Consider the following 15519-nt stretch of genomic DNA (forward strand, 5'->3'; position numbering starts at 1 on the left):
ATACATAGCACGTTTTCTAGAATGAGTTCACAAGCTTAATTGTCAGACATCGTATCTCTTCTCTGGATTATCAGCTTGCTGAGGGGATTCAACAAATACTTACTGAGTAAACATCGAAACTCCCAGAGCTTTTGCTGTGTGAAAATTTTTGATGTTGGAATTAAAGTCAATATGTTTTTATGGAACTATGCCTATCTTGGAGCAGAATTTTTTTTAGTTCTAGCACAAGACTGAATTGTACCTAGTCTTGTCTAATACAGCCAGTGAGCTCTGAAATACATTAGATTAAGCCATTACATAACACTGACTATAATGCCATTTTATTTGACCTCTTCTTAGCAGGATCAAACCGAGTATGTAGTTAAGCACCACCAAAGTTCAAGAATAGGATCTTAATAAAATGAGAGTTCTAACTTATTCCTGAAGCTCTTTCTAGCTATGGATTCAAAACCCAATGATTTGGAATACAGCTTGTCAAAGAATACCTTATTACAATGAGAAAAGATTTTGCTAGGTTAGTATCCTCAATTTTAAGGAAATAAATGGCACAAAAAGTGGAATAAATTACATTGACATAAATTCTTGGCTCGAGCAGAAGTCATATAGTAGCTGAAATTTTAATAGTGAAAGAACTTCTAAGGGACAAACTCTAACTTATATTAAACTTTAATCATAATAGCTATAAAGATGAAGCCTTAAAAAAACATTAAAATTACTAAGCCAAAGCACACTAGCCATGGTTCTTGTCTGGACATTTAAATTGGTTTCTTTATCTGAGTGAGTATAAAGAGGTCTGTGAGCCATGTGATTTCTTACTTATAGAAATTTGTTTCCTTTTTAAGTTGGTTGACTTTGCCGAGAATTTCATGCAATTTATTAAGCCCAGGTAGAAGCTGATGAAGAGAGAATATGAAAATGCCAAGCAAGAGCATGATATTTCTTTTAAGTAGTCTACCCAAATGAATGAAACTTTTGGTATAGCTGTAACTTTTGGTAAGAAAAATGTGCTAAGTTACAAAATAAAAGAAAATTGAAGTTACTGGAAGTTTAATAAAGGTAAATAAATCTAAAGAAATTTCCTTAACCATTTGTACTATCAGTTTCTAAAAAGAAAAAAAAAACATAAATTGAGTCTCAGTGTTGCAAATAATGTCCATCTTGAGCAATTTTAATTGTTTTCTCACAAGAAAATGACAAGTAGATTACTTTAAGCCAAAAAGAAAATGTGGGGGTTATTCAGTTTGAAGACAGCTACTATAGGACAGAATCAATCTCTCTCTCTCTCCCCTCTAAGGGAGGTTATGGAAGGGGACAGAGGAAAAACAGTATTTTGGAGAGGAGAGATCTTCATTACCCATAGTATCCCTAAAGTTACAAAATGTACATATACGAGTATGTCTACCCCAGTCGCCCACAGGGTTAGCCTTTACAGCAAACATTCATTTCTTAAGTATTCATATAACTTTCTTAACAATTCAACTTAATATAGAGTGAGTCAGTTCAGGAGATATTTCATTGGATACAACAAACTGAGCTAGCTGATCCCTAAAGTTTACATTGATTTATTAAGACGGGCCCTATAATTGAAGTGGGATTATAAGAGACCATAAGATAGAGCACAGTCATTATTCACTTTAGACAATCAGAAAGGACAGTGCAATTCACCTTCAGGTATGTTGACAAAATATTAGCTAAAACTTTTTCAGGATATCTTAGTATTTTCTCTGATGGGATGAGAAAGCAAATCGTGGGTCTTACACCATGGCGTCAGCACATTTCATCAACAAGGTGTTTTGAATTAGTACCACAATATTTGCTACTTTTGAAGGTGTAACAATATTTTACAAAGGAAATATTAAATCCCAGAAGGCAAAATCAAATTTTTATTTTTAAAAACTCATTACCAGTAATTAATAATGAACTCTAGCTAAACAATAACAGGTGTTCTACTAATCCCAAACAGAAACAGATGGAAGCACAAATGTTTTATAAATAGTGGATACATGCGGAGCAATAAACTTGGCAGGAGTTGTTTTATTCTCTAATTGTTAGTCAGTCTACATCTCCTCACTTGCATTTTCTCTAAATTAGCGTGCCCAGATTAAATCTGTGTTTCCCACTCCTTATTTTTAAAAATGCAATAATATTTAGTGCTATATTATTCCATCTTATATACTGCCTCACTAACAAGGATAATATTCTTGAACTTTCCTTTGGTACATTTACAAAACATCATATAGCTTGTCAGATGAAACAACAGATATGCCATACGGGGCCCTCTTCTCCTCCTTTTCCAGCTACTGGACAAGGAATACTGATCTAAATAGTCTTTCATTTCTTAAAGCATCAAAATTGTGAAAGTAGATGGATGAAATAATTTAGGAAGGAATTTAGTAAGTTTGTAAATGGTATTTATTTAGAAATCTAATCTTACAGAACTTGGGGGTTATTTTCTCAGGAGTCTGCCTAGTAAATAGTCTTTTAGATCTGACCTTATGACTGCTTAGAGCAGGGGTCCTCAAACTGCGGCCCATGCGCCACATCCGGCGGTGTGATTGTATTTTTTCCCGTTTTGTTTTTTTACTTCAAAATAAGATATGTGCAGTGTGCATAGGAATTTGATCATAGTTGTTTTTTTTTTTAAACTATAGTCCAGCCCTCCAACGGTCTGAGGGACAGTGAACTGGCCCCCTGTTTAAAAAGTTTGAGGACCCCTGGCTTAGAGTATGGTAACTTTATGCCTTAAAAGAAGGGCTCTTTCTGGCTGGTCATTAGCAAAATCATCTTTAATTTGTATGAAGACAGTTTTATTATTCCCCTCTGACCTTAATCTGTTGGGAGACTTTTGAAAATAAATTATTGGTATTGCAAATACTGAACTGCTAGCATCCCGCACTGGCTTTCATAATGCATGGCTCTCTCTGCCCTGTGATTTTCTTAGAAATTATATTTTATAATTGATCAGGAGCTACTATGAATAATTTCAGTGGCACAAAGAAAATGTTATTTTTCTCAGATTATAAAATTTTAAAACTAATGGAATAGAAAGAAAATAATCCATATTAGTACATTTATTAATTCATGCTTATTGTCTATGGATTCATCTCACATATAAGAAAATAGTTGATCTTATGAAGGCAAATGTGTACGCAGAGTATGACTTTCTTAAATCACCACTGGTGAACAAAACTGAATTTATGACGTATATAGACTAGGACTAGTCAATGTTGAGAAGTTCCCTTCATGTGGTCACTCTCTCAGACAGGTTCTGGTGAAATTAATGGATTAAAGAATAAAGTGGTAAAATATTTTATTGCGTATCTACTATATGGTTTGTCAGCAATACAAGGTGTTACTGTGATTTCCATTCAAATTATAAAACCGCTAAAGAGGAGGTGAAATTCAATGCAATCAGGGCCCAATTTTCAAGAAGGGTGGAGTCAAGAATCCCATTTATATTTGTGTCCAAAGCCCTTTCGTTATACAAAATTATCGGATGTTTCCATCTAAATTTTCTGCTACTATGCACACATGTTAACAGTAATTAGTAATAATTTTTAGATTATTTTTCCTTCATTTCAGTTTCTAATTCACTAAAAATGTAGAAAAAGGATAAGGAAAAGATTATCTAACTAGAATAAATTACTAGGATTAAATCAGTTTTGCAGACAGCCATGGCTGAGATGATCTTATTCTCTCGTACCTAGATGGGATATGTGTGTTTGCTGATATATGTATAATTATAAATTTTAGGATGATTTCTAAAAAAGTAGGTAAAAAAATAAAAAAGTTTGCTTGAACAATCATTTTCAATTATTCTAATGTAAATTAGCTCCTTCCTTAATAATACTGTCTTCTTAGAAACATTTTCCCACCATGAGCATAGAACTGTCAGTTTTAAATCTGCAAAAGGCATAGAAGAAATAATCAAGTCACTCATTCTTTGTTAAGATGTTAGTAAACAAAGCTCGTTACAATCTGGACAACTCTTGAAGATACTAGAGATGATAGGTATATTCCTTTAATTAAACAGCCTTCCCCATTATTTTGACTATTAATTCCAACTTTAGCCCCATCAACAGTTCTCTGGAGTGGCTAAATCAAGTCCAGTGTGAGAAAAATCTAAAAGGTTTATTTAAGCAAAGATTAAATACTCAAAATGTATCAATATGAATTTTGCATACTACTAAGAAAAGAATGACACTTTCATTATCAAAGGTCTATTCTTCTAAGTTTACCAAAAATAAGATAAGATGGTTCACTGCTTCTCTTCAAGATATTATTAAAGATATTAGCATTCTTTATATATAAAGATATTAGCGCAATTTTAGCTTTTAGCTGCCTTCATTTACAATAGGCCATGCAGTGATTGAAAGTAAAATGAAAGGCCTTAATGCCAGTTATTATTTCTGCTTCTATATTGGTTTTATGCTAGATCTGCACATGCATTATGCAGTTTTTGAAAATGAAAATACAGTTTAGTACTTAAAAAGCCAACAAACGTAGAAACAAAGAATATTAAAACCGACAAATACAAGAACTGTTTGGAATACCTGGTTTTAAATCCCCACGGACAAACATATCAATCATATATCGACAGAATGCATACTGATCTGACAAAGTAGAAAGAGAAAGAGAAATGAAAAAATGTCATCCACGCTTTTCGTTTTGCTGTGGAGAAACGGTTTAACAAAGCAAACACACAAAGTAGCCCATGTCTATTTGGGTTACAACAATATTTTCTGTGAAAGAATAATTTGCATTCATATGAAGACACAGAAAAGAAAATATATATGTTTAATAAAGGTAATGCACCATTTATTTCATGCAGAAATAACCTCAAACATTGAAACAGACTAGTTCAGGGTGATATTTTAGTGCTTGTTTTTAAAAATCAAAACGCTTTTCATCAAATTTATTACATAAGTCATCATATTCAAGCATTTTTTCCTTATTTGTCCTTATGTAGACCTCTAGTAATGAAACACAAGTTTTACAAGAAGAAATTGTTTCCAGTTTAGAATGTTTTACCAAATATTCCTTCCCAGCCCTTCAGGTAATTGTCTAAGTGGAGCTGCAGAATGTTTTCTTAAAAAGGCCCAGCAGGAGAGCTAACCACTTTGCACCCTGTTAGGCATCCTCTGAATCAGTGGTTCTCAACCTTCCTATGCTGCAGCCCTTTAATACAGTTCCTGTGGGTCGTGACCCACAGGTTGAGAACTGCTGCTCTAAATGGAAATGCTCTTTAATTGGGAAGAATAAATCAGGGAAAACAAACTAACAGAACCAAAGCATCCTTTTCGAATTAATTGAGTAATCTGCTGGGCTAATGCCTCACACCTGTAATCTTAGCACTCTGGGAGGCTGAGGTGGGTGGATTGCCTGATCTCACAAGTTCAAGACCAACCTGAAGTACAGCCAGATCCTGTCTCTAAAAGTAGCTGGGTCCTGTGGTGGGCACCTGTAGTCCCAGCTACTCAGGAGGCTGAGGCAAGAAAATCTCCTGAGCCCAAGAGTTTGAGGTTGCTGTGAGCTATGATGCCATAGCACACTACCAGGGAAAACAAAATGAGACTGTCTCCAAAAAAAAAAGCTAATTGAGTAATCGTCATAAGATTATTTTATGAATAATCTTGATTAGTCTATTGCCTATGGAAAACATATAAACAAAAACAAAATATATATACTATGTAAACATTTTTGGAAGATTTTGTTGACAATGACTTCAATAGCTGGGTTTTTAATTTTCTTTATCATTGAAGACATTAAACTGAACTTTAAATTCTCACACAACTTTAGATTTTTCTGAAGTCAACCCAAGTGAATTTCTGTTGATGAATCATTCTATAAACCTTACTATATCTTCTCTAAATCTTGTATATTATGAAATGAATCTTGTTGAAAAGTGATTTACAATTTATTATTCCTAAACTGGGCATTATATTTTTATGTTTTGTATTTTATTTTGTTTTATATGAGGCAGAATCTCACTCTGTTACCCTGGGTAGAGTGCCATGTCATCAACTTAGCTCACAGCAACCTCAAACTCTGTGTTCAAGTGATCCTCCTGGCTCAACCTCTAAAGTAGGTGGGACTACAGGAGCCCACTAAAATACCTAGCTAATTTTTTTCTATTTTTAGTAGAGATAGGGTCTCTTTCTTGTTGGGTCTGGTCTCTACTCCTGAGCTCAAGGGATCCTCCCACCTTGGCCCCCCAGAGTACTAGGCTTATAGGTGTGAGCCACAATGCCTGGCCGAGAAGGTATTATATTAATCTACCACATCCAGAGGCAGCTTTAGGACCAAGAGAGTTTATTGAATTTATGCAACATGACACATCCTTAATTGATCCAAATTATGTATGCCAAACATACAAAATAACAAAACTTGTTACTATACAGATGCACATTTAGACTTTTGTAAATCTCATTCTTTTTAGAGTATTAACAGAATTTTTAGAATTTTATTATGAGTCTCTGCCAAGTCTTTAAAAAATAAATGTAGTTAGCAGTAGATGTAAAAATATAATTTTTTACCTTAATACCTAAATATGAGTAGGTCAAAATTCATAAAGTTTCAAAAACTTTCCTGTAATTTGGTTGTTGAAATTGGAGTACATTTTCCCACAGGAGAGGCGGGAAAGAGAAAGGAGGCTAATTCTCAGATCAGTCCATGTACTTTTATGTCCTGGAAATAACAGCTGGAACTTCTGATCCCACAGCCCAGGAGCCTTATGGTTTGGAGACAAGTTAAGGTTAAGGTAGAGGGTATTTTCTCTTTCCTGGACACAAGACTGTTTTCCCAGGCAAAATTGTAGAATAAGTAATTTAACTCTTTAGACAAAGCAAGATGGAAAAATAAAATATATTCCCCTTAAATGGAAAATTTGAAATTGGATTAGTGTGTGTTTTCTGAAATTGGCAGCCTTTTCCTTTCATTTCAGTACCTTATGTGACTGTGCCCTTTTTAGATTTGTCCTTCCTATAATTTAAGAGTAGTTGTCAAAGGTCAACTTAAACGTCAAAATGAGGAAGAATTTGTCAAAATACAGATGTTTTGGGCTTCATCATCCAGAAAACTAAAATTCCATAGCTCTGGACCCCAGGAATTTGCATTTTTAACAAGCTCCCCAGATGAATCTAATTAGATTCTGACTGCACAATCAGTGATTTAATACTCCTCAATTTTCTTTTTCCACAATGATTACCAGTGGCACTACAGCTTTCCATGACATTAAGGAGAGTTTTTGTTTTTATGTATAGTGGAAGTTTGGAATGCAAGGACTGTTTGTAAAATGAACTCTTCTCTGCCTCCTGCTAAAATAAAATATTGTTCTCTGCCCCAAGTTGTGAAAAGATGGCTGCATACATTACACATTGAATAGTATGTTGAATTAACTAAAATATTTATATTTCAGAGTTTCTTCTTTAACTGAATGCTGAAAGTGTAATGCATTTTTTTATTCTGTATGTTGAATTGTTACCATAGAATGGTTGTCCATCCATATCCCTGGTTTCCATATCTTCAGATCAGATAAAAAAATGTAGCCGTGACAAAGATGGTTACATCTGTGTTGAATAGATGCAGATTTTTTTTTCTATTCATTATCCTCTAAGGAATACAGCGTAACAATTACTAAGTATCTGTATAGCATTTACACTGTGTTAAGTGTAATAAGTAATCTAGAGATGATTTAAAGTTTTTAGGAGGATGTGCATTGATTATATGCAAATTTTATGTACTATTTCATTTTATAAGAGACTTCAGCATATATAGACTTTGGTATTTGCAGAGTATCCTGTTATCAATCCCCCACAGATACTAAAAGACAACTGTATTGTGCTTATGTTTATCATACCAATATTCTCTGAATCCAAAAATCATTCATTTAATTGATGAACCACTAGCCCAATGAGCTTCTAATTAGAAAAAGAAAATTCCTTATGAATCCAAAGCATATTTTTTAATCTAGAAAAGTATTCAAGTTATAACACTTAAGAAGTTTCTGTTATATGTAAATAATGCTGCCATAATGCATGCTAATGGTACCAACATATCGGTAGAAGCATGAGAAGGATGTTTTTTAAGTATTTTAAAATAGAGATTTTCAAATATGCAAAGTTAGGATTCCCATTTTCACCTGTGCTCATTATTTTGACCTCAATAATGCATAGGAATTCTAGTATGGGTATGGATTCACTCCCTCCTGTGTCTTCTTCCCCAGTATAACAAAAAAGCAAAACCAAGCTTCCCTGAGTTTAAGAGTCATTTTATAGAAATGTTTTTTTAAACCCAACTTCAATTTTGTTTTTAATTCTAAATGACACATGAATGGGCTTTTAATAGCAAGAAACTTTTCGTAACAAAAATCAATATAGATCAGGAGATTATCTCCTGACTTTCATGGCTACAAGTTAATTTATATAAAATAATTTCATATTTGGTCAATACTTCTTGTAGGTATTTTTAACTCAAATGAACATCCTCCAGGAGCAGCCTCTGCTGTCTGCTCTCCCCTTCGCGACCCTCTGGGAAACTGATGGATGTCATTCAACTGCTGCCTTGTTAGCCTTCCCTGTGCAATGGCTGCCCAGAGAAAATGCATTTTTTGTTTAAAAACTAAACAAACCAACAAACAAAAAAGCTATAATGAGGAAGGAGCACATGTGACCTGGTACTTTGTGGTAGAGTCACATTAGCTATAACTTCTTTGCCCGCCACACATATTTAAACAATGGTAGGGGAAAGGAGAGAAAGAAAGAAAGAGCAGCTGGGAAGTTTGTTTTTTTCTTTCTTGCAGACTTGTCAGAGACCATCAGAAAACTGAGGAGCAAATGTCTTATTATGCCAACCCTTCATCCTCTAAGCAGATTTAGATTGGTCCCTAAAAACTACGCTATGTGTTATGTAAGTGATGAGTGAGTGTGAGAAAATTTATGTTGCGAAGGAATACACATATGCCTGTTATTCCCAGGGCTTTACGTGGGAAAATACAGGCGGAGTGTTTCTATATCCAATACTGAGAGTAACCATATTGAATATAGTTACACTATGCTGTATAATTAATTACCAATAAGTCTGTGCCTCATGTAAAAATCTGCTTTCAAGTGAATAAAGGACTTATGAGCTCTATTTTAAAAAGTAATATTTAAAAAATCTATGTGAAAAGAATGCCCTAAACTTATTAGGTCTAGCTTAAGCAAAAAAAAAAAAAAAAAAAAAAAATTCTCTTGCCCAGAGCTAACTCAACAATTTTATTAAGTTAACAAAACAGGAGTCTCGAAATCAAAGCTACCTCACAAATAGTTAAAAAAAAAATAAAAAGGTGGTGCCTGTGGCTCAAAGGAGTAGATGCTGGCCCCATATGCCAGAGGTGGTGGGTTCAAACCCAGCCCCAGCCAAAAACTGCAAACAAAACAAAACTTCATTTATCTTGTTTAGTCAAAACCATAATGTAATTAGTTTTTTTATGAACAAGCACTTTAAAATATTTGCTTAGTAAAAACCACAACTTATTTATGTATCTTACCAGCCATAATAGGCTAAATTTTGATTACTAGTTTAATGATACATTTATATAACTGATATTCTTAATATGTAGTAGGGAGATTGGCTTTAGCAAATGCATTTATTTAGCTGATAAAATTACATTTGTGTTATTGTTTTTAATCCTAAATGATATTTGAATGAGCTTTTATAGCTCTTTGTGTAGAAATAAAAATAGTATACTGAAAATGGATATGATAATATGATTTTATCATTATTAAATTTGATTACTGATAGAAATAAAATATAGTATTTGTGACCTGGAAAATAAATGTTATTTAAAAGTGTTCTGCTGATTTACCTTTATCTATGAAATATGGCCTCAAATACTCAAAGATACTTAAAATGAACATCAAAAAAGTGTTTATATTTCTCACTACTCAATATATATTTTGACATTCCCATAGATGACTGACAAATTTTTATGTACTATTATTTATGGGTAAAAATTATAATACAGTTGATGTGTTTTCACTGGCTTTATGAGATTATTTTCTTTTTGAAAAGGCAATCCATAGTCAGAGTATTTTAGGATCTAAATAAACTTAACAGTAAATCAAAAGATTAATTTTCCTATTTTCTAGCGCAAAATATTTCATTCAAAATATTTTTTCTCTACCTACTACATTGTTTTTCTACTCAAACTATGTCATAAATGGTATAAATTTGATAGTTACTAATTAATAGTTTACATTTTTTGAGGCAATGCAATCATTCTGAAAACGGAGGAAAAGTCTTAGAGCTCTAAAATTTTAAATTCAACCATATTTTAAAATATTCATTGAATGAATCTAAATTACCTAAATTAAAATGTTTGTGAATTACTGAAGGAAAAAAATGACAAAATCCTGTTTCTCCTTTCTCTTTCCTTTCTTGTTTAAAATATATATTTTAAAATCTCTATCTTTTGCCATACAAATGAAAGTTTACAAATAATATTTGTGAGTCAAAGTTTACAAATATTAACTTAGGAGGAAAAAATACAAAGCATGAATAAAATGTAAGTGGATTTCAAACTTCTTGTCTTATACCTTATAATGAGGAAAAATTATTTTCAATTTCACTGTCTGAAAAGCTTACTCAGTAACAGTTTGAAGATTTTTTAAACTAAGATATAAATCTCAAATTTATTGCTTAGTTTTATTCATCAGTGAAAATTATTCAAAAGTGCTACCAGAGTAAAGAAAACATTTGTTTTGCCCCCCTAAGAAACATCATTTATGGAAGAGTCCCTATAGAGTAGATCCCTACATTCTAGATGGGAGTCTCAGGACAGTGTAGCAACTTGGAGTCAGGAATGGATTTAGGGAAGGAAAAATTTAACAAGGGCCAGCAATGTGGTGCATTAAGGCCCTTCGCTGTCCTCTTACTACCTGACCTCCTTGTATTTACACAGCACCCTTCCATAAAGAAGTTCAGGATTGCATTATACCTCCATTGAAGCGCTGTATTTCTTCAAAGTGGGGATGTAAATTTGACATCTGTCTTGCTTTAAGAGCACCAAAATAAATCAGATTCAGAGCTTTCTAAAGTTACAAATTTAACCAATGAAAATGGGCAACAAATCTTCAGAGTTCGTTTCTCTAACTTTTCTCTATTATTAAATTAAATTAATTGTAAAATTTGCTGTATATTCTAACCGTTGTGTTCTTGTACAGGCACTGGGAATGTATGGATAGTTTTTATGATATTTATTTGCATGAGTTGAACCCTGACTCCCTAACAAAGATCTTTAAGAACTGCTGTCATTATTCCTGGATGGCTTTTCTCCAAAGAGTGTGACGCAGTCAAGCTTTATTCCACCGCAACAAAAATGTCCTATCTCAAGAACTCAACTCCTGCTACAGATGCTACCTCCAAGCCCCTTTTAAAAATATTTCAAAATCCATCTTTAGATAAGCGAACATATTTTCGTCTTTTTATAAATAAGTATAATTCCCAACGTATTGTATTTCCGTTTAGGTGTGTTTACTTATTTGACTCTTCTACCCCCATTTCAAAGTTTGATTTCAGTCCTTCTCCACTTCTAATTTCACTGTATCTGTTCCTTGCCCACCATTCTCTTAGGACCTCTGGCCGCCTCCTGCTCTGAGCGTTTACCTTTCTGGTCAGGCTTCGACACAGCGGCCGTCTCTCTGGCCTCCTTCTCCTTGGGTTTAGTTGGGGTTTTCTGTACTTCTTTTACTTTTGCAGCTGTTTGCTTGGCTTTCTCCTGTTTCCCACCTTTTACTTCCTTTTTAGTCTTTTCTTCAGACTTAGCCTTCTTCTCTTCTGTACAGAGTTAAGAAACATTGTATTACTTTTGTTTATTTAGCAATACAACATTCATCTGTAATTGCCATTAAGAAAAATGGGAAAAGACAGAGGAATGGGAAAGAACAATAGAAAAATAGTGTTCCGTATGTAAATACCATAAATACTTGTGACTGTTATTTTACTTTTATAGTTTATCATATGTTATTTTTAATTACTTAAAGTAGCTCATTTGCAAGTTGTGACTCTTAATTTGTGCATGAAAATATTATTTTTGAGGTAATCAGGAACTTAACATATCACAAAAGGTATTTATAATATGCATGGGCTATATATACATGCATGTTTGGTAAAAAAAAAAAATGTTTACACCAAGGAACCCAGTGATCATTTTGCTCCACAACTGACAAATATCTGGGGTCATTCAAGAAACTGAAATAGCAATAAAATATATGTATTTTGTAAGATAACTCTTAGGAATACGAAGGTAAAATTACTGGCATTGGTATTGACAAATAGAAATAATAAAATCTATTAAAGGATAACTGAAAGAAACACAATCTCTAATGATTTGGCTTTAAAGAAGTTGAAAGAGTACACAAATTCGTATATTGGCTTCCACTTATCTTAATTTAAAAGATAATTATAATATGCTTCTGATATCTTTTTTTCTTTAGACGAAGTGTCACTCCGCTACCTAGACTGGACTGCACTGATGCAATCATACCCTCGGGAGTCTCAAAATCCTGGGCTCAGACAATCCTTCCACGTCAGCCTCCCAAGTACAAAGAATACACACAGGCGCAGGCCACCATTCCTGGCTAATACTTTCTGTTTATAGATTCAGGTTTCAGTATTTTTACCAGGCTGAAACTACTGCCCTCATTCTCCCAAAGAGGTGGTAGTTCTGGCATAAGTCACCCCCCTGGGCCTCTTTGATGGTTTTTAAAGCCCTTCAATATATAACGGGAATTAGAAAGGATTATCAATTATAGTACACAAGAATATAAATGAGTTAGAATACCTATAATTTATATACACATATTTTGAATTTGATATTAAGAATATTTGAGGATGAGATTAATCAGTATTTATTATTTTTAAAAGCAATAATAACAGAGCATAGATTCGTAGAAAATTGTTCATAATATATGCTGTATATGGGATATTATTTATCATATGGGACCCACACTACACTTTATTATTATTCATGTAAAGAGTTTGATGAAAATAATATTATCAATTTTCTTGATTTTGGTTTACTAAGCAATGATTTGAGACTAAGCCAAGATAATATTAGGAGGTCCCACTGAGACTAGAATGAAACTGACAATGCATTGGAATTAATCATTTCTTCCCCTAAACTTGCATTTGCCTGAACTTTTAATAAAGTACACATCTTATTCCCTATAATATATCTTGCATTACAAATGGTTATCTGTCTTCCTTACCAAACTGAGTGCAACTTGAGGATAGGAACTCTCTTAATTCATTTTTGTAACCCCACAGTGTCTATCACAAAGTTTTTTTTTCGGCGAAAACACAGAATAAATACATCTGCATTAGCAATTTTGACTAAATGTGAAAAAATGTTTTCCTATACTCACTCCCTGGTACAATAAAGTGATATACAGATTGTATGTGTAAAGATATGTTTAGAAATAAACTTGTCAAAATTTGTTACATTTGCTGTATTTTTTGTTTGTACTATTTTGTGTCAAACTATTACTTTTGCTTACCTTAGATGACACCTATCTACTTGTTGTAAGTTGCAGCTGATTTACCTTTAGCTTCATACTATGGAATTAAAGATGTGTGAAATTCAGGCCTATTTCGAATGTCATTATAATTTGTGAATGGGCAAAGATGACTTTTCTAAAGGCAAGACTGTGGTGACATTTCTAAAGGCAAGACTGTGGTGAGTTGTGAATCATTATAAACACTGATTTTAAGTGTAAAAATAATAAAACTTTCCCCACTTAATTTTAGACAGTTTTCAGTGACCTTAATTCTTGAAAAAGATAACTGTGCCTCCTATTAGGAAAAAATGGATGAGAACTCAACGATGATGTGGCTATGATAAAGAAAATATCACGAAACTATAGCAACATTCAACTATTTATATCAAACTGGGTATATACTGTTAAATTTTGTGCAAAATACTTTTCCTGACTTTTCTCAAAATAAATTTATGTGACATTTATATTTAGAAGTTCATTAAGGATTGGAAAAGCAAAAAGTATTGCCATGTTGTATACAAATCATACAATTTTCTTTAGGAAGACTGATTCATGATTTTGTCTAATGGAAAACAAGATCGTCTAATCAAAAGAATGATGTCAGCATATTTGGTCCAATTTTGGAATGAGCACAACCTATGACTGACTCTGTCGGAATGCAAATGTCTAACACAAAGTAGAACAACAGCATTACTCAATAAACATAATAACATACTGTACGTTTTGGAGTTAGGAAATAACAAATTTCATCTTTCATTTATTAAAGAATTGAAAAATGCTTAGTTTCTCTGTGCCTCCCTCAGATTCTCTGCCTTAAAAAACAAATCACCACTATAGCTGCCCCTTCCTCTAAAGAAGCTGTGGATAGAAGGAACAGTGAACAACAACAACAAAAAATAACTTTGAACTCTGCAAAAGAAGTACATAGTCATTTCTAATATTAAATCTACCTATGTTGCATTCCTAGAGCTCTTGGAGTTTTCCTAGAACTTAGCCAGAGTTAAATGCATAGTAAGAATTACTACGTCATACTCACTTTATATCTGAAGAATCTAAGGACCGAAAAGCCTTTTGTCAAAGATAGTACAGTTAAATGAGTCAGGGATAGATATAGTAGAACCAGAATGCCTAATCCATTTTCTAATAACACTAAATTGCTTAATATTACTAATATTAACCTCACATTGTGAGATTCTCTATTTTTTTAAGTACTCAATTTTATTACTCTTTTAGGTATGAAATTTTAAGTATATCTAATTTTTTTTGTGTGTAATGAAATTCTGAATACTTGCAAATATTTAATTTAGTTGTCTTTTACCCAAAATGTAACCTTTAATGTAAAAAGAAGAGTTACAGAAATAAAAGGGAAATTTACCTTTTGCCACTGTCTTTGTTTCTGGTTTTTCTTTTTTCTCAGTTTTATCCCTGTGAGTTGCTTAAACACAAAGTTTTACATAAGTACACATTTTTAGTAGATTTCAAAAACAAGTTTCTTATGACTTCAGTTTTATAGATACCAAAGTTAAATGATACTTTGAAGATTTCTTACATTAATGATCCTAATTCAAAAATAAAGAATTACCAGCGTGAGAACAGGTGTATAGAGTTCAATGTCAAAGACTTAGCATTTTAAGACGTAATGCCTAAGAAAGCATTTTGGAAGCTAGATCCACCCTCCGTTTATAAGTCATTATTCCAGGTAGATAAAGCTTTCAGGAAGACAAACTGAGAGGGAAAAAACATTTAAGGCTATACCAAAATATATATCATTGTATCAAGAACAACTATATTTAGGATTAATAAAGAGAAATATTTAAATCAGGACTAAGGATTTTATTGTTTTTCAACAAGGGCCCAATTGCCATTTGGAAAAGAATAATTCCTGGCTACAAGGGACTGTCTTGTATGTTGAAAAAAAATGCTTACCAACCTCTCCAGTTCCTATTTAACAAATTCCCTCCACTTCAACGTCATTTTGACA

General features: G+C 32.9%; 1 protein-coding gene across 13 annotated transcripts in view; it reads right to left on the reverse strand.

The window, feature by feature from the left end:
• Positions 1-15519, reverse strand: part of TRDN (triadin) — a 403216-nt gene that overhangs the window by 269277 nt on the left and 118420 nt on the right. For all 13 annotated transcript variants that reach the window (XR_008380232.1, XR_008380234.1, XR_008380233.1 and 10 more), the window contains exons 7-9: positions 14914-14973; positions 11647-11817; positions 4554-4613 (exon numbers count right to left, since the gene is read on the reverse strand). Coding sequence is in view for 10 of the 13 variants with exons in the window: in XM_053592195.1 (XP_053448170.1) it covers positions 4554-4613; positions 11647-11817; positions 14914-14973 (291 nt within the window). In the remaining 3 variants the exon portion in view is untranslated. The remainder of the gene's footprint in view (positions 1-4553; positions 4614-11646; positions 11818-14913; positions 14974-15519) is intronic.

Source organism: Nycticebus coucang, chromosome 5, assembly GCF_027406575.1.
Source record: "Nycticebus coucang isolate mNycCou1 chromosome 5, mNycCou1.pri, whole genome shotgun sequence".
NCBI classification, from domain to species: domain Eukaryota; kingdom Metazoa; phylum Chordata; class Mammalia; order Primates; family Lorisidae; genus Nycticebus; species Nycticebus coucang.